Source organism: Bubalus bubalis, chromosome 6 (assembly GCF_019923935.1).
Source record: "Bubalus bubalis isolate 160015118507 breed Murrah chromosome 6, NDDB_SH_1, whole genome shotgun sequence".
NCBI lineage: Eukaryota > Metazoa > Chordata > Mammalia > Artiodactyla > Bovidae > Bubalus > Bubalus bubalis.
This window is the reverse complement of record NC_059162.1, coordinates 23,488,359-23,514,957: the sequence shown is the minus strand read 5'-3', so window position 1 is coordinate 23,514,957 and position 26,599 is coordinate 23,488,359. Positions and strand designations below refer to the sequence as shown.

The 26,599-nt window shown below is 40.8% G+C and overlaps 1 protein-coding gene across 5 annotated transcripts in view; it reads right to left on the bottom strand.

Annotated features, from left to right (window-relative positions):
- Positions 1 to 26,599, bottom strand: part of NOTCH2 (notch receptor 2) — a 176,456-nt gene that overhangs the window by 55,027 nt on the left and 94,830 nt on the right. For 4 of the 5 annotated variants that reach the window (XM_006049346.4, XM_044944469.2, XM_044944468.2 and 1 more), the window contains 6 exons: positions 6,484 to 6,717; positions 4,986 to 5,141; positions 4,298 to 4,486; positions 3,011 to 3,124; positions 2,085 to 2,198; positions 183 to 416 (listed from right to left, as the gene is read on the bottom strand). In XM_006049346.4, the coding sequence (XP_006049408.4) occupies positions 183 to 416; positions 2,085 to 2,198; positions 3,011 to 3,124; positions 4,298 to 4,486; positions 4,986 to 5,141; positions 6,484 to 6,717 (1,041 nt within the window). The remainder of the gene's footprint in view (positions 1 to 182; positions 417 to 2,084; positions 2,199 to 3,010; positions 3,125 to 4,297; positions 4,487 to 4,985; positions 5,142 to 6,483; positions 6,718 to 26,599) is intronic. The other variant, XM_044944470.2, reaches the window with a different exon arrangement.

The window sequence follows — 26,599 nt, the reverse complement described above, 5'->3', positions numbered from 1 at the left end:
GACTTCCCTACTGGCTAGAGCTATCTGCCTCTGACATGTTTCTGGCTGTGCTTCGGCTGTGCTTCTCAGAATCAAGACTATATTTTTGGTACCAAAGCATGTGCTGAGAAAGTCTGAGACATCCGTGTAAACTATTTTAGAGAAGCGCTGAAAACTCCAAAGGCAGTGAAGATCGGGCTTACCTGACGTGCCTGGCTGGCAGTTGCACTGGTAACCATTCACCAGGTCGATGCAGCGACCCTCATTCAGGCAAGGGCTGCTGTAGCATTCGTCTATCTGGTCACTGCAGATGGCGCCCATGTAGCCCGGACTGCAGATGCAGGTGTAGGAATCAATGCCATCCTGACACTGGCCGTGGTGGCAAGGATCAGGGTCACAGTTGTCAATGTTCTCCTCACACAACACACCAGTGAACCCTTAGAAGGAATTGTACCCAAGATACTTAAAACCCAAGGTGCACATTCCACACCTGAGCATACATGCAGCTCCAGCATCCTCGTAATCCTACACATCCCATATCTTAAACAATTCATACTCTGGGCCATAAGCAATTGGAACTGACTATCTGCACTATGTATAAGGCCAGCCTAGAGAGGTTTGTTTAAAATGAAGTTGTTCAAGTCAGATCTGTAGAATTCAAATAGCTTTTCCTAAACGATCAATAATTTCACTGCAGAGACATTTTAACTGCATCTTAATTGCATACTGGACTTCAGTGGGGAATAGCTCTTTATAATTTTCCTTAATATATTTATCTCTATATGCCTCTCCTCCCAAACCAGTCTACATATATAGGTACTAAATTAATGACTTCATGTACCTTATCTTTCCAATTCTGACCTGAGAGGACAGAGAACTTTTCCTTATTCCTCCCAACCTCCCAAGAATCTATGCAAATATAATAAGTTTTTAACCAATACTTGTTAAATAAATGACCAAGTTAAGACAGTTAAAAGAAAGTTAAAAGGATAAAGTTCCTTTATCCAACCTTAAATCTTTTTAAGAGACTTTGGAAGGACTCTCCTCCCTTTTAAACATGAGTTCAAAGTTTAAAGTCTCTCCAGTGAAGGTTATACTCCATAAGCATAATCTAGCCAGAAGAAGACCGAACCTGAAACTTTTCCAACAGAGACCAGAGTTTGTGAAAAGAAAAGGAAGCTGAGTGGATCATCTGACCGGGTCTACTCTGAGAAGGCCTAATAAATGGTAATATTCTAATATTAACGAAATAGTAATTCTCTGTTTATTTTTATGACTTAGTTTGCTTTTCTGTGATCACAAAAAAAGTCACGCACATGATGCTTAAAATCTTTTAAGAATCCATTTTTTAAAATAAGAAAAAATGTCCTGAATTATATTCATAACTTCTTTCTTAAACAGTCAGATAAAAAAGAAACTTGGAAATTATCTTTTCTAATAATTTCTAGTCCTTCTCTACACAATAATGGTCTATGCAGAAGCAAATGTGTAACAAGAAATGTCTGGCTTATTCAAATTCACTCCCAAATTAGAAATGTCGCCACAGATCAGAAATGCAGAATATTTGTAAACACTCTTTTTGATTCTAGTAGCAGGAGTCAGGAAAGAGGACCCAAACTTTCCCAGATAGAGCTCTCTCCCCTGTTCAGATACACATTTGACTCTCAAAGCATCAATCGTATTTATGTAGAAAATCTCTGCACTTGCCCACCACTGCATTTCTGAGCCTTTGTTCGATCCCTTGCCTCAAGAAACAGAGACAGGCCTCTTGCTGAGAAGCCCCAATGACAAATAGTTTTCAGCTGGAATTCTTCCCTTTTCCAGAGGAATAAGGCAAGCCAGCTGGAAATTCACCATTGCCAAAATCTGCCCTAGAAAGACGGAGACACCAAATGGAAATGTCCAGGCCAGGTCATCATTGTGGTGAAGGAAGCAGGTGTTGTAGAAGGAAACAGTGAGAGCAGCAAGAAAGAGGCTGTAAGAAGCCCCTTCTAAACACAGAGCAGCCCATTAGTAGACTGGCCTGGCAGGGCAGCGAGAAGAGGACAGTCTCCTATTTAGTGCAGATGGACCTACCAGGGGAATAAGAAGTGAAAAATGCTTACCTGTGGCACACTGGCACTCATAGCCATTCGGGTGATCTATACACTTTGCCCCATTCAGACACGGAGTACTAGAACAGTCGTCAATATCGATCTGGCAAACTGGCCCCGTGAATCCTTCAAAGGGCACATGACGACACAAGTCAAAGGGTTATCTTATGTTTTCCTTACTATCAGAATGATGCCCAAGAAGAACTGGGCTGTTATTGGCAGGGTTTATATCCCTGGATCAGCACATGGAGAATTATTCTCCTGAACAGGTACCTGGGATAACGGGTGAGGCTCAGGGCATCAGAGGCACCAGAGTGTCTCTCTCACCTCTTTTTCTTCTCAGTATAGATTTCACTTCAACTTAAAGTAGGAACTGAATGCATACAGGCAGAACCCCCTAAGAAGTGAATGTAGCTGCACAGGAACTGGGACCTTCTCTCTGAAGAAACAACAAGAGAGGCTATAGCCTAAGGCAGAAAATTCAGCATGTCTTCCACAATGGCTGAGGGGGGCAAACGGAGAGACACAGCATTCTTTGGAAAGAACTGACTTGTGCTATTAATGTACCCATGGGTGAAATGTCTAAAAATAATCATCTCAGAGAAAGGTTTCAAGAATATGACTCACAGGAAAAAATAAAATCCTGAATAATCTAGAACTAAGGGCTTCCGTGAGGTATGAACTTTCTGAAATGTACACACAGACGGCGAGGTCATGGGCCATTCAGAACAGACTTGGACTTCTGGCCACAGAGGATTTGGAAGATATACTAGCTGAAGCAAATCCCCCACTTCTGTACACACACACTCCTATCCCAAAGCGCTCACTTTAATGACTTCCTCATGTAGAGCCCACACACATTCTCTCCCTCCTCTCTTCCCTGCGGTCAGTTGGCTTTGTGCTTTCAAAGAAAACAGGGGCAGGTGGTGGGCACTTACCAGGCGGACACAGACACTGGAAGCGATTGACTTTATCCACACACTGTCCATTGTTCACACAGGGGTTGCTCTGACATTCATTTATCTCCAACTCACAATGCACACCTTTGAAACCTGAACAAAATGGACCACACAAGTGGCTTAGAAAAAGACAAAGGCATATTCTAGCCAAGAAAGCACAAATTCATAAAGATGACTACATCCTCTATGAGTATGAACTTTTCTGCAGAGGGAAAAGAGGACTATGCCGCGATTGAAGCAGCCACTGTGAGCATCAGTCAGACACGGGCATATTCTGGGATATCCATGTCACTGTGGAGACGGAGAAGAGGTTACCTCCAAAGACCCTGGTAAGACCTAGCACGCCAACAGACTGAACTACATTCTCTGATCAGTCCAGGCACTGCTTTCGGGACAGTGCCAGGCCCACAGGGTCCCCAGTCCTAAGGGCCAGCTGAATGAATCAGAGATGCTGTTGTACTCGGGGTGTAAGTCAAAGTCAGGAGGGCCTGCCAAGGCTAGAGCGGTTAGCACCAGTAATCAGGCCAAGCAGCTCCTGACAGCTGTCATTTTAAGCTAAAGTTCAGCTGTGCGCTCTAAGGATTCAAGCAGAGGTCTCTGCAGACGAGTTCCAAGATATAACACAGCATGTGTATCTCACCATGAGATAAACAGCAAGTTCCTATACAATTATGGGTAATATTATTTTCTATAAATGGAATGGTATGCTATTTGTAATATATCAGGGGATAAGGAAAGCTTGCTATTTAAAGAATTTTTATGATAAATACTTTATTAAATCAAAGTATACTTGCATTTTAAAAATCTTCTGAATTTTTCTCTCACAAGTATCTGGATTTTGACACGATGGGATCGTTTTCCATAGTTCTAAGAATTTTAACATGAGCCTTAGTCCTTAAGGGTCCCCTTGCATGTGTGCATGCTAAGTCGCTTCACTCGTGTTCAACTCTTTGCGACCCAATGGATTATAACCCATCAGGCTTCTCTGTCCATGGGATTCTCCAGGCAAGAATACTGGAGTGGGTTGCCATGCCTGCCTCCAGGGAATCTTTCCAACTCAGGGATCAAACCAATGTCTCCAGCAGATCCTGTACTGCAGGCAGATTCTTTACCACTAAGCCACCAGGGAAGCCCTAAGGGTCCCGTGGCTAGGGATTAAATTCCAACAGAGCTTACAGAAATGCCACCCTGTACTGAGTGCTCTGCCTAAGAGAAGCGCAGTGCAAGGTCTCTGGTCTAGACCCCACACACCGATGGCCCATGTACCTGGCATGCACAGACACGTGAAGCCTCCAATCTTATCCAAACACGTAGCATCATTCTTGCAGGGGTCTGAGTGGCACTCATTGATGTCCATCTCACAACGAGGTCCTGCATAGCCCTTCAGACACTCACAGTGGAAGGCACCATCTGTGTTCACACATTTTCCTGCATGCTCACAAGGATTGCTGTTGGCTGGAAGACACAAGCGCCCATAACCAGGATCAAAGCACTCAATGGAGCTTCCATAAATGTGGACTACAGAAGTGGGTCAGATTAGTAGCATTAGGGCCAGTCCTTTAATAATCTGATTCTCAATTTATTATATCATTCTAATCAATCAATCAATCATAAATCAATTAATCAGAAAGTAAATAAATAATTAAATGAAGAAGGAAAGAAGGAAATAGGGAAAGAAAGACAAATGAGGGCAATCTCAACTCTCGTGTGTCTCTGCTGTTCTTATGCCCAAACAGTCACTAAGGTAGGGATCCATGTTAAGAGTCAAGCACAAACCTTCTATATATTTGAATTCCCAGGACAGACTATGTGGTTACACTGAAAGGTCAGTTGTAAACAGGGCATATAACAGGTCTGAGGTTTGGATGAAACATGCACGCAGAGTGAAATGTGCTTCAGGTGAAATGTCTGCTGAGCTCGACTGACAGGAATAGGAAAGGTTCTGTGTACTCACCCATGGCACACTCATCCACATCTTCTGTACAGTCACTCCCTTTGTAGCCTTGTGGGCAGGTGCAAATATACTGTCCATTCAGAGGGTTGGTATCACACAGCGCCCCCTTGTGGCAGGGGTTGCTGATGCACGCGTCATCCAGATGACATAAGAGACCTGTCACAGGGGTGGGGAAAGGAAAAGAAAGAGAAAATGTCCCTTACCTGGGGAATGAGTTTCTCTTTCATGGAGGATTGAACACCTTAGGACTGGCACATCAGAATCCAATGTGAAGATTTAGAGGCAATTTCCCCTTTGCCTGATTCTGCCTTAGGGACATGCTACAGCTAACTGCAAAGCAAGAAGCTTCTGTAGACACCTCTCTATACTCTGAATCTGAGCCTTCAGCTGGACCCTTCCTCAAGGGTAGATAATGTGAGGGATTTGTGAGATGGTTAGATGCTGGAGTCAGGAAAAGGGAGATATCCTCCCCACTGGGCTGTCATGTCTAGCACATAAAAACGGAGGCTGCCCAGTTCAATCTGAATTCCAGATAAACAATGAATAATTATTTATTCTATGTCCCAAATATTACATCCATCCTATATTTTAACTGGCAACCCACTTTCTCAAGATCATGCTACCTGATGATCGTGGGGCCACCTGCATTTCATTAGCCTCAGAAGAAAAAAAAAAAAAACCAGCTGAACATCATCAGCCTATACTTGGGCAGCTTTTTAATAGTGTCAACATTCCTGGCTCAAGTGCCCTCAGGACTCTGAAGACATGACTAGGCCCCATGTTCTGCATAGTTCACATGGGAACTGGATTTTCCAGTCTGCAATTAGCTTAAGAAGAGGTGACTAAGGCTTCTTCTACAAAGCTGGAGGCGGGGCTTTTGAAAAGGCATAGATATAGGAACATTTCAAAACTGCTGGGCACAAAGTTCTATCACTAAGCAATGTTAATTCCTCCTCTCCTGCTCTATTCCTAGACCCAGAACTGTTAAACTCAGAGGCTAGAGCAATGTTAACTTTGCAGTTGGTGAAAACCTTCCCCTACAGGGCAATATTGAGAGCTGGAATACATTTCATTGTTTCCCTCTTCCTAACCTTTTCTGAGTAAATGGATTATTTCTTCTTAAAATTAAGTGCCTACCTCCATTTGTGAGTAATTTTGTCTTAATTTCTGAGAAATTTACCTTAATTTCTGAGCTGTCTTTTAGCTTAAAATCTTAAGGAGGTAACAGATGTTTCCAAGGCAAGAGTTACTTTCATTCTGGGGGGATGAAACACTGAGGTACATGGAGTTGAGAGCTAAAAGTCCTAAGGAAGAAGACTGACTTCACAGCACTTTGGCTACCAATTACATTTCCAGAAGCACAGCTTTGGGTGCCATGTTCCAAAGGATGAAACTTAAAAGGACATACCCCAAAAGGGATGAAAGAGACGGAGGCAGAAGTCCTGAATGCTCACCAGCCCTTTCACCCTTTCCAGCTCTGTTCTTCTGCCAGCCTTACCTGCCTTTCCTTCTGGGCACATACAAGAGAAGGAGGCCACACGATCGATGCAAGTAGAGCCCGGGGTGCAGGAGGCGAAGGCACAGTCATCGATATTCTCACTGCAGTCGTCCCCACTCCAGCCATTCACACATACACAGCCGTAGCCCCCGTTGCGGTTGGTACAGGTGCCCCCGTTCTGACAGGCATTGGGTTGCAGCAGGCACTCATCCACATCCTCTGTGCAGAACTGTCCTTTGGGGGGAAAAGTGTCTTTGTTTAGGGCTCTGAGTCTCAGAGGATTAGTACCATACCAACCCCCACACGTTCTTCACCCTCATGTGACCTGCGTGAGCTTATGGCAAAATTAACTCACAGACAAACCCAGTTCTCACATGACTTTTAAGGCCACCTAGAGACATCCAAATTCTAGGCAAATCTTTTAGGGAGGGCAAGTTCTATCCCTAGAAACTCTGACAGCATGAAGTCTAGCCAGCCTACCAGAGAGAAAATTGAGTCTTGTAAGAGCCTTAAATCAGATTTGGTTAAATCCCCGGGACAATGAATGTGAGAAGAGCAAGGAGAGAAGGGTCTAAGAGATGAGTAAGGACGAGAAGCAACCTTAAAAATCAAAATGTTAAGGCTACCATTATGTATCTTGACTATATCAATGTCAATATTCTGATTATGATATTAGATAGTAGTCTTGCAAGGTGATGATGTTACCATTGGGGAAGACTTGGTTAAAGGTAAACAGTATTTCTCTGTTAATACTTATAGCTTTAAAACTACAATTATCTCAAAATAGAAGGTTTAATTAAAAAATACATGCAAGAGCAAGAAAGAGCAGAGAGAAAAATCAAGCAGTTAAGGACAATAAAAGCCTTGGTAAAATATAAATGTGAAACGCAAAGCCAAGATGAAGAGACTGGAGCCAAAGATGGAGCAGTGGAATAAGATGTAGAAAGTTGACCTCATTCAACAGAAGATGGAAAAGGATCAATCTGTTCTGCCTGAGGAAGCAAACTAAAGGATGATAAACATGAGACCACCAATGGATATACCACAGGCCACGGCAGCAGCAAAGGGCAGGGACTGTGGCAAACACTCTCGGGCCTCATGACAGGGAACAGGAGTTATTTATAAGCTACTTAAAAGCAAGGGATTTGTAACTGACCCGCAGTTAAGTGCCAGGTTACCTGAGTTGTAAAACAAGTTGATGAATCTGTCTTATAATAAGTTGTCTTTTAATAGGTTTAAGAAGCTACCAAAGGGAATGAATATTCAGATCATATGAATTCTCTAAAACAGAACATGACAAAACCCTCAAGATATCCTTAATTCTTTCTTTGTAAAAAACTCACTGAATAATTCAAAGAGGCACTCTGATGCAGAAGCCTCTTAACGACAAAGCACAGGGCATTCATACTCAGAAAATGCCAGGGCTATACCTAGTCCCCAGATAAGAAGTCAGCCGGCTCAAGGACTTTCAGAGTCTGCCAAGTGCCCAACTGTGCAGCCAGCATTGCCAACAGGGGCTTCTGTGTCTGAGCCAACCTAACTGACCACCTATTCTTTACTCCTATTTAACCAATGCATCCATTATTACAGAACCAACATCATTCTATTGCACTTTGATTGTACATCCATCTCCCATCACTGGGCTGCAAGCAAACTCGGTTCAGGAGCATTTTTTGTATTCCTAGCTAAGATCCCACTGCCTAAGATGGCAGTGTGTGGGCAACTCCGGAACTCTGTGCTCAGGGCCCCTCCTTCCGTGCTGCTCTTCTCACTCCACTTTATCCATATAATACCTGAAGGAGCCACCACGTATTTACATGATCATACCTTCCTGATCCAGGATGGGCATCTGATACAAGCTATGTCACTGTGTCTCTCTTCCAAACTTCTGGACTAGGGACCCTTTGCCACATGGACTAAAAGAAAAATGTGACCAGTCTACATATGGTGTGATACTAGTGAATCAGAAGTGCACAGAAAAGAAAAACAGAATCTGGGAACATTCAAGTTACTAGCTCCAGCTGTTCCCAAAGACCGGCTGTTTCTAAGCCTATTTATGAGCACAGCCAGTCTGAGCGATGTCCCTTCCAGCAGGTTTTCCTAATTTGAGATGGGGATCTGTCTGTTGCATCTAACAGCATTAACTAGTACAGAGGGAGGGAGGAAGTGAAGGAGCAATCATTTCCCCCAGGGTAGATGATGTCAGTATAGAAAGCTTTGCTCCCTTACTTTTCTGGCAGAAATGCTACCTCAGAGTAATGGCAGATGCGTCGTTAAGATGCAGGTGGGATATAGAAATGAAAACATAACCAAGAAGCAGGTGAAGAGTTTCTGCAACCTGGGAATTCCTCAGAGTCTTTTACACTAATGCTAACTCAAAGTGTGAGTTAGCATTATGCTACCATCAAACTTAACTGACTTGCTGCTTGTGAGAAATTTGGAAGTTGTTTTTCTTATTCGTTCCATGATAATTCTGAGTACAAGACACTCTGTATTTTTTAAATCTCATATATATTTCATATAATTATGTAACACCCAGACACTTAAATATTATAGTGAGACAGACTAGGTTAACGAAATAATGTTTGGAATAAAAATTCTGTCCTCTTGGGAAAGGAAATCAAGAGTCACTGATGGCTTACTGTGAACCACGTATTGGGCTTGAGGTGTTGCGATCACTGTCTCATTGAGGAAATGTGTTCAGAGAGGTGACATAACTCATCTATCATGAGGCAGAGGGTACAGGAGAACTGGGATTTGAACTAGAGCTGCTGACTCTAAAATCCTTGACAAAGACTTAAGGTGTGAATCTCACCATATCAAAACAACCTCTCTGCATCTCAGTCTTCCCAAGCACAGAGGCATGGGGAAAGAGACAGGATGGGGGAGGGGAGGATTAAAATCATGACTCATATGATCGGATTACTGGAAAAACTTATGACTTCAAATTACTATCCAAAAGTCAAATGTATTTTTTGAGTACAGTTGACTATTTTTCCAATGAGATTGATTTTTGAAGGTCAAATACCTAAGGCATTTTGTGTTTGGTGTCAGATACTGTTAGAGAAATCAAATCTGGAGAGTCAAAAGAATCCTGGCTTATACATAATCTTCCATAGAATGGATCATTTTCCTCTAAGGTTCGGGCATATTTCTCCAGAACAAAACAAAACCCCTCCCAGGCATATTTATGCCAGAATTTTTTCCTCATTCCAATTCCAGCAACCAGTTATTACATTTGGAATGTTAGAACAGTGACCAGGGTGCCACAAAATTGCTTGTTCCAAAATTCCCAATGGAAAGTCTACTAACATACTGCACTTCTTTCATGTCACCTCCCTCTTGGCAAAGGAGGAAACCAATGCAGAAGCCTAAAAATAAGAAACATGAGGCTCAGAAAGGTTAAGTAACCATCAACCCTACCACCCCTGCCCAGAGTCATAAACTGGTAAGTCAGAGGCACTGTCATTCAAACCTAGATCAGTTTGACTCTAAAACTACTGTTCTTTCCACTACAGCAGAGTTAATTATCCAACTCTGGGTCTGATCAATAAGACCTACAGACTAAGTCCCTGATTCTCGGGTCTTAAAGACACCTAAAAGGGATGGAAGCATGAGTCAAGGAAAGAAGACCATTGGTAGAAACTGACAAAGACAGAAAGTCACTAAATATTGAAACAGTAAAGTTTCTTGGTGATATTCTAGAGAGGTTGGGTGCATTCAGCGTTTCCACTACTCCATGGCAAAAAAGCATCAGCCTGGGCTGGAGGAAGAAGGTTCACTCAGGTTTGTGGGGTTAGATCTTGAACATATCAAAGGGACTGGAGTATATTCTTGAGTTGGGTTTAAAACAAGAAAAGGCTGGAGATCATTTGCGGCTCTGAATTCTTATCTGAATTTTGAACTTGATATGACAAAGGAGAATTATTGCAGGCTCACCGGTGAGGAAAGGCATGATCAAATCTGCATATGAACATTAGTCTGCCAGTAGAATATAGCGTGAACTAAAAGCAAATGACTTTGTGTTAGTTGGGAGAAAAGGAGAAAGCACTAAGTTAGGAGCTAGCTACCTAGCATATAAAAGCCCCTGGTGAAAAGACAGAGCTGAGTTCTTTCCATGCCCTACCTAGCTACTACACCTTCAATCCAAACAAGTCTCAGCATGTACCATCATCTGTGCCAGCACACAAACCTTGCTGGTGAACTCCCAAAATATGTTGCACAAAGCTCGGTTGGGCAAGTTTGTGAGGGCATCAATTATCCCTCTTACTAATTTCACCTGCCAGTTATTGCAAGTTACTGGTATCTAACATTGGGATTAGGCAGTGGGCTATTAGGTTTTAACCATCTCCTATTAGAAAGGAAATAACTTGTTTCTAGAAACTACTTTCTCTATTGCCATATAAACCTGGACTAACTTGGTATGAAGGCTGACACCTTAAACACTTAGCCTGCTAAGTCGCTGCTCAGTTGTATCCAACTCTTTGCGACTTCATGGACTGTAGCCCACCAGACTCCTCTGTCCATGGGATTTTTCCAGGCAAGGAATACTGGAGTGGGTTGCTGTTTCCTCCTCCAGGGGATGTTCCTGACCCAGATCAAACCTGTGTCCCTTAAACCCACACCTCTTATGCCTCCTGAATTGGTAGGTGGGTTCTTGACTGTTAGCGCCACTAGTATATACTGATAATTCTCTGGGTGATAGCTTTTGCCTCCTAAATGTATCTCAAGTCTCTATCTTTCCTTCATATATTTTATTCTAGCCACATGGCTTACTGTTGGTTCCTTAAACAAGTTCTTTCCTACCTCAGAGCCTCTGCATAGCCTGTCCTCTCCACCTTAAATATTCTTCTTCCTCTTACTTATATGGCCAATTAACATTTCACACCTTGACTTTCAGCCTTCCCTCATAGCTCAGTTGATAAATCATCTGCCTGCAATGCAGGAGACCCGGGTTCAATTCTTGGGTTGGGAATATCCCTTGGAGAAGGAAATGGCAACCCACTCCAGTATCCTTGCCTGGAGAATCCCATGGACAGAGAAACCTAGTGGGCTACAGTCCATGGGGTTGCAAGAGTCAGACACGACTTTGTGACTAAACCACCACCACCATCTTGACCTTCTTCATAACTTAGGTAGATCTTCAAGCTCACATTTCCTTTTTTATCCTTCACTGCATCTACTCCATTCAGTCCATCTTGTCAATTATCAAATGGTGTAATTTTATATTCATTTACATTTTACAGTCTCTGTTAGACTAAAAGTTCCATGAGAGCATGAATTCTGTTGGTCATTCACCTCAGTTTATATATCGGCCACTGTACCAGACACTTGGCATCAGTGATGAAACAACCTTAGATTCAATCTAACGTGCTCATTTTACAAACAAAACTAGGACCAGAGAGGTATAGTGACTTATCCATGTTTATACAGCTAGTTAGAAGAAGAATTAGAAATAGACAAACTTGGGCTTCCCTGATGGCTCAGTGGTAAAGAATCCACCTGCCAGTGTAGGAGACACAGGTTCAACCTCTGATCCGGGAGGATCCCACGTGCCATAAAGCAACTAAGCCTGTGCACCACAACTACTGAACACGTGCTCTAGAGACTGGAAACCGCAACTACTGAGTCCACCGGCCACAACTACTGAAGCCCACGTGCCCTAGAATCTGTGCTCTGGAACAAGAGAAGCCATGACAATGAGAAGCCCACACACCGCAACTAGAGAAAAGCCAGCGCAGCAACAAAGACCAAGCACAGTCAAAAATAAATAAATAAATACTTTTTTTAAAAAAGAAACAAACTTAAAAGTGGAAATCAAGTGCCGAAAAGGAACACTGGGGTGTGTGATCACAACATTTCAAGTTAGCCTTCAAAACTATCTTGAGGGAAGAACAGGATTGAGAAATGCATAGGAAGAGCATAACATCTAAGCAGTACTTCAACTACAGACAATACTACTAACCCACCATTAGAAAAACAAGCATGCTATTTTGTATATAGGAGTGTGTGTATGTTAATCCCAGCCTTCTAATTTATATCTCCCCCATCCCCCTTTGGAGAAGGCAATGGCACCCCACTCCAGTACTCTTGCCTGGAAAATCCCATGGGCGGAGGAGCCTGGTAGGCTGCAGTCCATGAGGTTGCAGAGAGTCGGACACGACTGAGTGACTTTACTTTCACTTTTCATTTTCATGCACTGGAGAAGGAAATGGCAGCCCACTCCAGTGTTCTTGCCTGGAGAATCCCAGAGACGGGGGAGCCTGGTGGGCTGTCGTCTATGGGGTCACACAGAGTCGGACATGACTGAAGTGACTTGGCAGCATCCCCCTTTCCCCTTTGGTAACCATAAGTTTGTTTTCTATGTCTGTTCTACAAATAAGTTCATTCATACTTTTTTAGATTCTACATATAATTGATATATATGATATTTGTCTTTCTCTGGCCATCTGACGTGAAGAGCCAACTTACCGGAAAAGACCCTGATGCTGGGAAAGATTGAGGGGAGGAGGAGAAGGGGCCAACAGAGGATGAGATAGTTGGATGGCATCACCAACTCAATGGACATGAATTTGAGCAAGCTCTGGGAGACAGTGAGGGATAAGGAAGCCTGGCATACTGCAGTTCATGCGGTCGTAAAGAGTCAGACACGACTGAGCGACTGAACAACAACTGTCTGACTGACTATGATAATCTCTAGGTCCACCTGTGTTGCTGCAAATGGCATTATTTCATTCTTTCTTATGGCTGAGTAATAGCCCATTTTATACATATGCCACATCTTCTTTATCTATTCCTCTGCTGATGGACATTTAAGCTGCTTCCATGTCTTAGGTATAGTAAATAGTACTGCAATGAGCACTGGGGTGCATGTATCTCTTCAAATTATGGTTTTCTCTGAATACGTGGCCAGCAGTGGGACTGCTGGATCATACGGTAGCTCTAGTTTCAGTTCTTTAAGGAACCTCCATACTCTTCTCCACAGCGGCTGTACCAATTTACATTTCTACCAACAGTATAAGAAAGAAGTGAAGTCGCTCAGTCATGTCTGACTCTTTGCGACCCCATGGACTGTAGCCTACAACGCTCCTCCATCCATGGGATTTTCCAGGCAAGAGTACTGGAGTGGGTTGCCATTTCCTTCTCCAGAGGATCTTCCCAACCCAGGGATTGAACCTGGGTCTCCCACATTGTAGGCAGATGCTTTACCATCTGAGCCACCAGGAGGAGGTTCCTTTTCCTCCATACCCTCCCAGCATTTATTATTTGTGGACTTTTTTATGATGGCTATTCTGACTGGTGTGAAGTGGTACCTCACTATAGTTCTGACTTGCATTTCTCTAATAATTAGTGATGTCAAGGACCTACTGTATGGCACAAAGAACTGCACTCAATATTTTGTAATAACCTATATGGGAAGAGAATCTGAAGAAGAATATATACATGTGTGTGTGTGTATGTGTGTGTATATATATATGTATATATACACACACATATATATAACTGAATTGCTGTGCTCTACACCTGAAATCAAAGTGATATTGTAGGCCAACTACACTTCAATTACAAATAAGACACAAATCAACCTACCTACAAAACAGAAACAGACTCGCAGACACAGAGAACAGACTTGTGATTGGCAAAGGGTTAGGGTGGGGAAGGGAGTCTGGGGTTAACAGATGCAAACTATTATACACAGGATGGATAAAAACAAGGTTCTACTATAATACAGGGACTGTATTCAATTATCCTATGATAAACCATAATGAGAAAGAATTTAGAAAAGAATGTATACATATGTACAACTGTAACACTTTGCTGTACAGCAGAAATTAACACAAAATTGTAAATGTACTATACTTCAATCAAAAAATAAATTTATTTTATAAAAGGAAAACAAGAAAAAAGAGTACACTATATTGATTTTGTAGGAGTGGGGTCACTTTCATAATGATCTTTTCTTACTGCCGCCATCTATGGTTTTAAAAGCAAAGGATGAATAAGACTATGAGCAGCACATGTGGCAGAAAATAGAGTGAACCCAACAGGACTGTACTGAAGTGGAAACTGACCTGAGCCTCACTAGCATCAAGTTCTGGCCATGTGAACTGAGGACCACCAGACAAGACACCATTTTATGAGCTGCAACACATGAGGATACAAACAGCTCACTATGGTTTTCTCAAGACACCACAAACAAAACATCAATCTGACTTAAGTTACAAGTGACTGGGAAACAAGAGGAGGAAGGGCGGAAAGGAAAGAAAAGAAATGATCACTGAGCCTTAGCACTTCTGGAAGAAGCCCTGGCCCTTCCTAGTCATCTCTCAAGTGTGAAGTGTGTGGGAAAAACTTACCACATCAGTGGCCCTGTTAAGGGTCAGTTCTCATTTGCAACAGTCACCATATGAACAACATGTAAAAAATGAGCTTGGTTGACCCTTGCCCTGACCCTCTACCTCCCCTTCTTTGGTTAAATCAAGAGAGTCTGGTCTCCAATATATCCTCCCAGCCAGCAGTCGCCCAGGCTCCTGAGGTGTGGAGTTTCATCTCTTCCTATCATAGCAGGGCATTCTTTTAACCTCTGTCCTATAAACCTTCTCCTCTACACACAGGAGATTTTCTATTCTTCTCCTGAAGTGAAAGGGCAGAGGACAAGCTTGACTGTTCTTCAACCTCCCCGGGCTAAAGATGGTTGAAACATTTTGTACAAACACTGGAGTCTACAGGGTCTGCCTGATGAGAGACTGTGCGCATGCACTGATGTACAAGCACACAAATGTGCCTATGAGGCTGGGGTGACAAGCGTCTAACAAGATCCTGTAGGTATAGTAGGCATAGGAGATACACATGCAGATAAATGCAAGAGTCTCAGTGAATGTTCCTGCTAACCCTAGACACCATCATCTTTGCCAGACTCCTCAAAAGCCTGGTTTCCCTGCATCATGACCAATATGGTATCTAAAGAATCACCAGCTTGACCTCACCATGGATCATGGATTGTGCCATTTGCCTGTTCAAACCCTCTGAGGCAAGCCATTACTCTTAGGATACAATTCTAAATCTTTTCTACATTTTCTGCCTATCACTCCAGTCTTTCCCCTTGAAATATGACTAGTGTTGGGCACTCTGGCTTTTTATTTTCATCATTTCTAAACATGATAACAATCTTTTCCCACTATGGGTCTTTGCCCAGGACCCTGCACCTGGAGCATTTTAGGCTCAATGATGCCCTAATAATTCATACCCACTGTCCACAGCTGAAAGACAGTACATGCTGACTCCAAACTCAGATAGTTCTGCCTATTAATATGTTCTCCAAATAACCTCTACTTTTCCCACCAGATATTCATTACAGTTCAAAATCTTACAGATAATTACATGCTTTATGCCTGTGTTCCTCACTAAACATATGCTAGACACATGCTCCAAGTTCCACGGAGAAATGGGTGGTACCATTTATTTCAGCAGTGAGCCCTTAGCACTTAGTATAGTGCCTTGCTAATAGTATTTCTTGAGAAGTAATCAAAATATTTATTTAAACAAATTTTATTTGCTCTTTACTCCCTCACTCAGATCATTCTAAACTCAATAGTCATCTTTTGACACCTATTCCTAGAACAGGGTGTCTCTATTCTACTCATACTGCCCAAGTTTTCATCATCCCCTTATCTACATCCCCCCATCAATATACATGTCTCTCATTCCACTCTCTTCCTTAGCTGCTAAACTCCATCTCGTTTATACCACACCAAATTTATCTGGCCTTTTGACCTTAATCCTTCAACTATGTCTTGAGGTGACTCTACATTGTTGGAGTACCTTACTTCTTCAACTGAAACCTAAGGTTTCCCTAAAGACTACATCCCAGTAGGCAAGCAACCCTTCTCTTCCAGTTGCCTCCATCTGCATGAAGGTAAACAAGCAAAGAGCCACTCTTTTATTTCCTAGTGGTGCTACTGGCTTCAAATAGTAAAAATAGACTTATTCAGCTATTTCTAGGTACTAGACACTGTGATGAGTGCTTACAATGATAGTCAAATGTAATCCTCTCATACAAAATTAGTCCAGATTTACAGACAGCACAGACCTGGTCCACGATGAAGAAAGATACTAATGTATCTCAGGGAAGGAGAAGAGACCCTGACAGGACCTGGTGATAGCCCTGAATTTGGAGACATGATGTTGGGCCAGAACAATGAGAAAATTTAATGCTCCATTCATTCATTCAACAAATATGTATAAATTATGTGCCAGGCCTGACCTATACAAACTGGTAAACAAGCAGTTGTGGATTCTACCCAGAATATACAGACAAAAGAGGGTTTTACAACCAATCAAATAATTATAATAGAGGGTGAGAAGTGCAGTAATACATACAGGTTGCCTTAGGACCACAGAGCAAGAGAACACAGAAGAACTATGTCCTGCAGGTCAAGTGGGGGATAATTAAGCCAAGATTATGGCCTAATGGCAGCCTGCATCAAGGCAGTATTTTTGTGTGTTTTGAAAATTCATATTCCTACAGATTCCACCTTCAAACCACCTAAAGTTGCATTTACAAGAATTTATCATCCAAATATTAACAGTAATAGCAGCATATGTATTGATATTCTAAGATCACAATGTCCTCCTGCTTCAACTGTTTCTGAAGTTCTTTTTTTATCCATTGGTTCAATGCTATGTCTTCCAAACCCAGATGACTCCCGAGTGCCAGGGACTGCACAAATCTATAAAATGACAGAGATAAATACAAGAGTGACCTCAGGAATCTCTGGAATGGACCCAAAAGTATGCCATGTGATGCCACCTTAAAGTCAGAATAAGTACATTACAGCTGAATAAATTGTAAATTACTGTTGAAAGAGAGAGAGAGACAAAGACTCTACATGTTAACCAGTTTGTGTAGGAATGTAGGAGGATGGTGTGGGGGTACTTCAAGCAGAAGGAAGTGTATGTGTACAAGTTTTAATAGAAGGTAAAATATGGCTCACCTGAGGCAATGAAAAAACCCACTGTGGTTTAATTATAAGGCACGTATCAGTGGAGATAAGGTTGGACAGGTAGTTATGTGCAGAACCTTGGAACTCTATCCAAAGACAAGGGGGACCCACTGAATCATTTCAAGCAAAGAAATAACATGATCCAATTTGTGTTTCAGAAAGCCCACCTTGCTCCTGTGGGAAGAATGGACTGAACTCCATTCCACCATTCCAGGTCAATAGCAATTTAAAGCACTGAGGAGTCCCAGGGCTCCTGTGGTCTCTATAGCATCAAAAAAGTCTGTGGTGCTTTTGGAGCAAATTCCAGATGCAACAGCACCAAAGAGTAATCATGCTCAGACACTGTATGGAGAACTGACGCCTGGCGCAGAAGCTTCTCTACCCAGAGAAAAAAGTGGTAGTAGGCTTCTGTATTCCCGCTAGGAGGAAAAATACACACTCTGGCTTTCTCCCTCCTCTTTGGGCTGCTGGGCTGTTAACAGTTTATACAGAAAGAGCCCCTCACCTCCCTGGAAGTAGAAACTAACTATACCAGGGATTCCAAAGAGAATCAAACTACTCTATTTATGGCAAGGCATTACCAATGAGCAGAATGAGTAAGCCAAACAAACAAACAACAACCTGGTGTTCATTAGAACATGTGCATTATAAAAGATGTATATATACCATGTGAAATGAAAAGCACACAAGTGAAAAATACACACTTCCTGAAAAGAGTACATTATAGAAAGAATTGGTTCTATATTCTCAAAAATTTTATACACATGCAGTGTATGTGTACAATTTATACAATCTTTCAAAAGAAATTAAGATACTCTGATAAAATGGGGCAGGCTGAGAGAAAGGCAGAAATAGAGAGGACCTAGACAGAATGAGTAAATATTATCAGAAAATAAGAATGCAGTTCAAATACAAATCAGAATTGGCAACTGGAAACAACAGAACTGACAAAGAAGAAAAACAAATCAGTTCTGCCAAAAAAAAAAAAGCTTAAGAAGCTCTTATGAAATGCAAAGGAAAAAAGATTAAAATACTGAGAGAAAAGATTTTAGCTCTGGGGAAGAATGAAGACCTACTGTAAAGGTACTCCTAAAGACACAAAAACAAATGAGAAACAATCTTTTCTGAGATGAGACTGAACCTAAGTTTGCAGAGCCAAAGAACTCAAAAAAAGACTAGGAAAAAAATGACAGGAAACATGCCTATACCAATATTGGTTAAAGTTCTGATTTTAAAGGAGGAGGAGAGATAGAGAGGGAGACAGAGAATAAAAGACATTGGACTTCTCTATAATACTCACTACAAGAAGCAAAGGAATAATGTCTAGGAACTTCATAAGAATATAATTTGTGACCCAAGAGTTCAATATTATACATGATGCCATTTGTGTATAAAGGCAACTAAGTTAAAAAATATTTTTCAAATATTCATGAGCTCTGTAAGAAGGCTGTGACATAAATGCACTACTAGTTAACACAGAACAAATTACACATATAACTAAGTCTAAAGTCTTATAAATTGAATTTTAAAACAGTATGAATATCAGTAATGTTAAAGAACATGAGTACGACTTTAAGTTTGAGTACTAATAATACTATAAGTTTTAAAATCCCAGATCCTATAACAAAATCTGGAGAGTAAGAGAAGATTAAAAGAAGTAAAAGTATGCTCATTCCTTACCTTACAAAAGAGGATATAGTTTCATTTTGGATAGAGAAAAGCAGAAAAATAGATTCAAATCCAAATTATTCTAAACATGTATACCTTTTAAAGTCTAAAAAGCACTAAACATTATATGGGCTTCCCAGGTAGCTCAGTGGGTAAAGGACGCAATGCAGGGGACGCAGAAGATGCATCGTGAGTTCAATCCCCGGGTTGGGAAGATCCCCTGGAAGAGGGCATGGCAACCTATTCCAGTATTCTTCTTGGAGAACTCACGGACAGAGGAGCCCGGTAGGCTACAGTCCATAGGGTCACAAGACTGAAGCAACTGAGTAAACATGATATATAATTTAAATCATTTCACCTCTACTGTCTTCATGGACTAATTTCTACTTCCTTGAATTACTTAAACACATGGTTTATCTTCTCATTCTTTGCTCTCCCATCTCCCATGAAATCAACATCTGGGTTGAGGACCAATAAGCTCACCGAAGCCAAGAGTTCTCACTTTCCTCAATTCTACAGACCTCCACATCTACTCATTATCACAAACAGACTCATGCTCTGGATCTCATTAGAAGATACTCATTGTTCCAACTCCAAGATCCCAAATCGGTATTCCCACTCTCTGACTATAACTTTCAATCATCCTTCTTTCCCATTCCCAACAATCAGTTCACCTAATTTTTCCCACTAAAACTCGAAAGAGTAAAATGAAAAGTGAAAATGTTAGTTCCTCAGTCGTGTCTGACTCTTTGTGACCCCATGGACTGTAGCCCACCAGGCTCCTCTGTCAGTGGGATTCTCCAGGCAGGAATACTGGAGTGGGTAGCCATCCCCTTCTCCAGGGGCTCTTCCTGACCCAGGGATTGAACCCAGGATCTCCTGCATTGCAAGTGGATTCTTTACTGTCTGAGCCACTAGGAAAGCCCTGGAAAGAGTAAAGCACTCCTAAATAACCCACTTCATTAACCAACCCCTGGCTAGCTGCCTTATCTCTTAGTCTAGCCAAGGTTCTAGGCTTGGTCACATGAATGAAGTTTCTGTCCCCTGAAGCTACTGCCCAGTACTCCTCTCTCTCTTCCTCCCTCTCCCCTTTTTTACCTCTACAAAATCTTGAATAAGTGATCTATTTCACTTCTCCCTTTACTCCTCCCTCAACACCCATGTTTCTCTCTAACCTCTTGCAATCTGGCTTTCTTTTCTCCTTTACAGAGAAACTCCATTTTAGAAGATTTCTAAAGACTTCAAAAATTCTGACTAACTCTCTGCAATTAACATTAATATTTGAGTCTCCTGGTTGCCATTCTTTCAATTATCATCATTTGTTAAAATTGGTCTTGGAAATGCCAAAATAAGTTAGACAGGTTCCTAATTCTCTAGAGGCTAAGAGTGTATTATGTAGGGTAAGTATATAAACAAGTAAGATCAGTATAATATTGCAGGTGCTATAATGGAGGCACATAGAGTTGAGTCAAAGGCACAGTCTTAAAAATGCACTCCTGACTCAGTGATGCTGTAATGGCAGAGCTTCTTCTGAACTCTCAGTCCTCCCTTCTCTCACCTTCCTTCTTTAGATTCTTTTCCTCACTTCTGAAGTGTAGACTTAAGATCCAAACAGGTCCAAGCCCTCTGGCCTTCTCAGCCCACACACCTTCCTCACAGACTTCCCAGGCAACCAAAAATAAGACTCAAAGTCTGAATCTCTAACCCCTACCTCTATTTTGATTGCCTAGGTCTTACTGCTGAACATTTTCACTTGGAAAACTCACCTCAAACTCATCATCATCCTAAGAAAATGTAGCCTATTTCCTTATCTCTGTCAAAAGTCTCCATATTCTCCCATTACTCACATTTAAAAATAGATGTTAGCTCTTCTCAATCTTCCCCCTAACCCAACCAAGTACTTAGACGGTCCACAAATCCTATCCATGCTTCTTTCAAACTCATGATCACTCCTACTTATTAACTTCTCTTGTGGCTATGTGTAGACTTTCTTATTTCTTCCTAGTGAATGTGACCATTTATCAAAGAGAGGAATTGATTTATTTCTTCTTTGTGTCTCTTATGGCATCTAGCATAGTGTACTGGATATAACTGTTAGCTATTCAACAAATATCTGTTATTGAAGCTACCTTACAACCAAGGGCTTGAAAAGTCATGAAGTAAAAACTGGAGTTTTTCTGGGATCGAGCAAAAGTCAGACAGTGAGTCATGGACATAAAGACAGAAAAGATCCCTCAGTCTCACCCCCTGCATTTTGTGTTGGGTCATAGTAACTACTCAGCCCTGTTCCCACTAACATGACTATTAATCAGCTCTGAGACCTCTGGGATGAAAGTGCTTCAGGTTAGCACTCTTGGCAGTCTGCCCAACTGATAGCACACTGAAATTGGGAGGGGAAGCAGAATTCCAAAAACCAGGCTTAATTTCAAGTCCACACAATCAAGTTGACAGCAGATAAATTGTAATGGGAGATGCATTTTTCCATTCCTCCATGCAGAATATAAATGAAAAAAATGTCTGCAGTCCCCGATATACTTAGTTTCCACTCTCAACCAAAAAGCTCCATTTCTATAGTATTAAAAACACAGAAAACTAGTTTGGAGAAAAGCCTTATTCTGGAGAACAGCTTTGGAGCACTGATTTTTAAATAAAAATATACCATGAAAAGACTCCATTCCCAGACACCATCTCTGGCAGTATGTATACTTTCTGATTCATGCCAAAAATTTTTTGCTGAAGTTGGAGCAACTGACAGCAAAGGGAATCTTAACTAACACTTTGGGCCCATCAAGCCATAAAGGAGAGCTGAGAGAAAATGTGGTCGGTTTTATTTGACTCGTGTCCACCTAACTTCCATTGTTCACTTCTGCTTAGTGTCCCAAAGCACGATTCCAAGCCCAAGTTGAAATTACATTTCTGGGTTAATAACAAGCACAGGAAAATAAATCACGTCTGCCCTAGGAGTGAACCCAAAACCAAAAGCTGCCAGAGAGGAATTCGTGAGTTGAGTTTAGAGTCAACTTTAATTCTGAAGGAAATGAACCTTTAAAGGAAAATTCAAATAACAACCCATGTAGACAAAACATTAGTCTACACTGCTTCGATTAATTTGGGGGCCTTTTATAACTTTTTTTTTTCTTAAATGGATATCTGCCAGAGCAGAATTGCTCTCGTAAGATGGCTTGGAGCCAAATACGGTAACAGTATAGATATTTATGCTCAGGCTTCACCAAATTCTTAGGTAAACTTCTACTTCCTAAAGAAACATCTAACTACTGACTTACCTCTAGAACAAGATTCCTATTTTAAAAAGTAAACCATTTGCCCAACATCAATTTCTTTCTTCCACCTGGACTTTAGTTTGTCTGGAACAGTGGTAACCTTTGTAGGTAGAAATTAGTACTATTCTAGACAACATGTCAGGTAAAAGGGCTCTGGACAGAGCTTGGACACAGTTCTGTCCACACCTGACTTGGAAACCAACATACTTTCCCCGTAGTGCGGCCAATATAAGGGCCCCTTGAGGATAGTTTCATGTCCATCCCTCTGCCACTAAGGATCAAAGAGGATGCTTCTACATAGAACCTCTCTGCATCAAAGGAATGCTGTCAAATAGAACTATCACAAGAGATACAGATGTCATTTAAAATTTTCTGGTAGAACTTAAAGGAAAACAAGGTAAAATTAATTTAAATATTATATCTTATCTAACTCAATGTATTTGAAACATTATCATTTTAGCATCTAATCAATATTTAAAACATTATTATTGAGACACTTTACCTTTTTTTTCATACTGAATCTTCAAAATCAAGTGTTTTACAGTTGAGGTACTTCTCAGTCTGGACCAGTCATATTTCAGATACTCAATGGCAAGATGTGGCTAGTGGCTACCGTATCAAACAGCATGGAACTGAAATGTCTTACATGATAACTGTCTGCTAAATAAATGAAAAACTCGAAAAGCTTTTTAACTGCACCGTTTATTTTCCCAATACCTCAGTAAGAAACTAAGAGATAGCGGTTCTGTGAGCAGTAAATAAAAGCTTCTGAAGAAAGGCAACATGACTCATTTATTCCAAATCAAACCATGAGTAGACTTGGAAAAAATTTCTGGTCATCTTGAAGTCTAGAACTTGCTACAAAAGATCAAAGCCTTCTTTGTAGGTGAACTTATGGAAATAACATGGTACCTATCAGGCTCTTCTCATTAAAAATGTGGCCAATTTCCAAATCTCCATTTACTTCAAACTGATACCTAGGTTTTTTTAACTACACAATTCCATCCTTTTTTTTTTTCCAGATAGCTGGCAACTAAATTTCCTCTCTTAGCTGGCTCCAACCCTTCCTTCTCAATTTTGTCAAAAGCCAGACAAACAGTTCATACCTCAACTCTGCAGCTGAAAATTGTAAAAGGAATTCTGAACAAAGTTGCAATAAGTCTTTGAAATATAATGAAAAAACCACGAGATTGAATATAAAACATTTACTCAATATTAACTTCTAATCTCTAAGTAACCAGGAACACACACACACACACACAGAAAGAACAAATCAGAATATCCTACGTAGAATAATAAAACTATAAATTAAATGTTCAATCCATTAAAAAAGACTCAAAGCCCTTAGTAAAAATATTTTTAAAGATAACTCATAGAGTCAGTCAATCTGTAGTTTAAAAAAAAAAGACCATAGATTTGAGCACAGACTTGGAGTTCAACAAGCCCAGATTCAAACCCTAATCCAACCACTATGGCCCATGAGTAAATTGTTTAACCCTTCTGAATATCTATTACCATCTGTAAAAAGAATAGCTAAAACTCTACCCTTCATACAGTTATTGCAAAGATTACACAAAATAAAATATTGTAATCAGCACATTATTTAGGTGCTAATAAGCATCAGTTAACTCTCAGCTCCCAGCCACATTAATTTCTTTAATTTTGACAAAGCAGAAAACACTTATGTGAGTTTATTTATAGCTCTAATACCAATATAAATAGGAACCCTACAATCCCAAATTTTTCTACTCTTAGAATGATGTTGGGGCTGGGATAATGAGGAGCTCAGCTATATGCTACTGACAGCAAAGATCTGTAAAGAGCTCTAGTATCTGCTGTCATCAACAGCTCAATGACCCCATTCCATTACCTCAAGCCTAGAATAATGCCAATATTAATGCAGTGAGCATTATCACAGAGAAATGTATGGGGTAGTAAGGGAGCCCAGAAGGTAACACTTAGCTTAGCCTAGAGATAGGGCATGGGGGGCTTCCTGAAGAAGTTAACCATTTGATCTGCTCCTGGCAGCCAAAACTGGTGAGGACTATAGGGAAAGGAGTGGAGAAGGGAATTTAGAGACAAGAAATGGTGTGGGGCTTCCCTGGCAACTCACTGGTAAAGAATCTGTTTGCCAATGCAGGAGACACAGTTCGATCCCTGGTCCAGGAAGATCCCACATGCCACAGAGCAACTAAGCCCTTGTGCCACAATTATTGAGCCAGTGCTCCAGAGCCTGGCAGTTGCAACTATTGCACCCACCCGCCCTAGAGTCTGTGCTCCGTAACAAGAGAAACCACTGCGATGAAAAGCCCATGCACTGTAACTAAAGAGTATATCCTGCTTGTCACAACTAGAGAAAAGCCCATGCAGCAACAAAGACCCAGCACAGGCAAAAGTGAATAAATAAATAAATATTAAAAAGGAAACGGTACGAACGAAGACATAGGATGTGGTACAAACAAAAAAACAAGGTTGTCAATGGCAATCAAAGATTGACATCAGTGAAAAGAGGAAGGAAACTGGTAGGAAACCAAAGACTAAGGGTACCTTATATGACAGCAGGTCAGAAGAAATAAATACTGACACACCAAACATATTTATCATTTCTGCCATCCCCTCTAGAAAAACAATGCAAAAATACATGAAACAAGAAATATCTTTTAAGGACTTTCATAGGGACAAAAGGTATCTATTAAACAACCTGGGGGAAGAAATTTTGGTAAAATATAATTTCACTGGGAAACCTTTCCCCAAGATCGAGCTTTCCTCATTAATATCAAAGCAGGAACTCAAAGAGTATTTGTGGTATCAAAGAAAAATCAACAATGAAATCACAATTATCATTTAATCTTCATTGGCATTAGGAGCCTTGGTACCACACAGAGCAACTCTCTCCCACAGGGCAAGGGAGAGACTTAGAATGAGGTCAAGTTCCTAACATGTATCTCATCCTGCCTAATACTTCTGCGAGGATCATTAAAAAGAGAAAAATTAAATATTTCCAGTTACTATTTGTCACATAATTAACTTTACAGTAATCTTTTCTATTTATTTTTAATTAATTTTTATTGGAGCATAGCATATTAGTTTCTGCCCTACGGCTAAGTGAATCAGATATGTATATATATAAACCCCTCTCTTTTGGATTTCCCTCCCATTGGGTCATCACAGAGTAATCTTTTTAAGTTGAAAAAAAATGGCCTATCAAAAAAAAAAAAAAAAAAACACAGAAATGGCAAAATCTGAAGAGAAGAGAGAATATGACAGCAAGACCAGAGGGTTGGGAGTGAAGTCCTAGGATCAAGATACCAAGAAGAAATTCTAGGGGAAGTCCAACTTTAGGGAAACCCAGTGGGAAAGTATTTTTTTTTTTAAATAGACAGTTTGGGGATTAAAAGCAGAAAAGCCCTTCCAGGAAATCATGTTACTGGAGTTCTAAATCCTTTTAGTCTTTTTCTATTCATAGGCTACAGCTCTGAAGAGTACTCTAAATAATTAGCTGCTGCAGATGAGGGAAGGCAATTTGGAGATGCTGAAGAATATCAGGTAGTAACAACAGCAATACAAGATCTGGACTTCTTTGCTGGGCACAATCCTTTGCTGGTACTATAGCTTCTTCCTAATAACATTAGCTTGTTCTTGGGTTTCCATATTAAATCGAACAACTTCTCTCCAAAAGGCCCAGTTCTTAATTGCTTAATCAGTTCTTGTCTCCATTTTCAGTTAGATAAATACATACAAACAGAAATTGGAACTAAATGTCTATACAGACTCAATTTCAAAAATAAGAAGAGAAGACAACATTATAAACTTCCAGATGGTTGTCAATTTAAGCAAATCTACTCTTCTAATGTCAAAGGCAGAAGAATCTATGTGCAAAAAAGGATACAAAAAAAGGAAAATACAGAAATGTAGACAGGTGTCATAAAAATAATGTCTTCAAGAAGACGTGCCCAACCCTCTGCATAAGTATGTCATAAGAATAAGATGAGATAGATTTCTGTGTACAGACAATAAGCTCTGAACTCTCCCAGTCTGTACAACTTATTTTCAGGGTTTTTTTAGCTTGATAACAGAAGAGCAGAAGGAAAAGTATTCTAATAATCTTTTCATATAATTTAGAATATTCATTGATACTACACTGAAACATGACAAGTTGTAGTT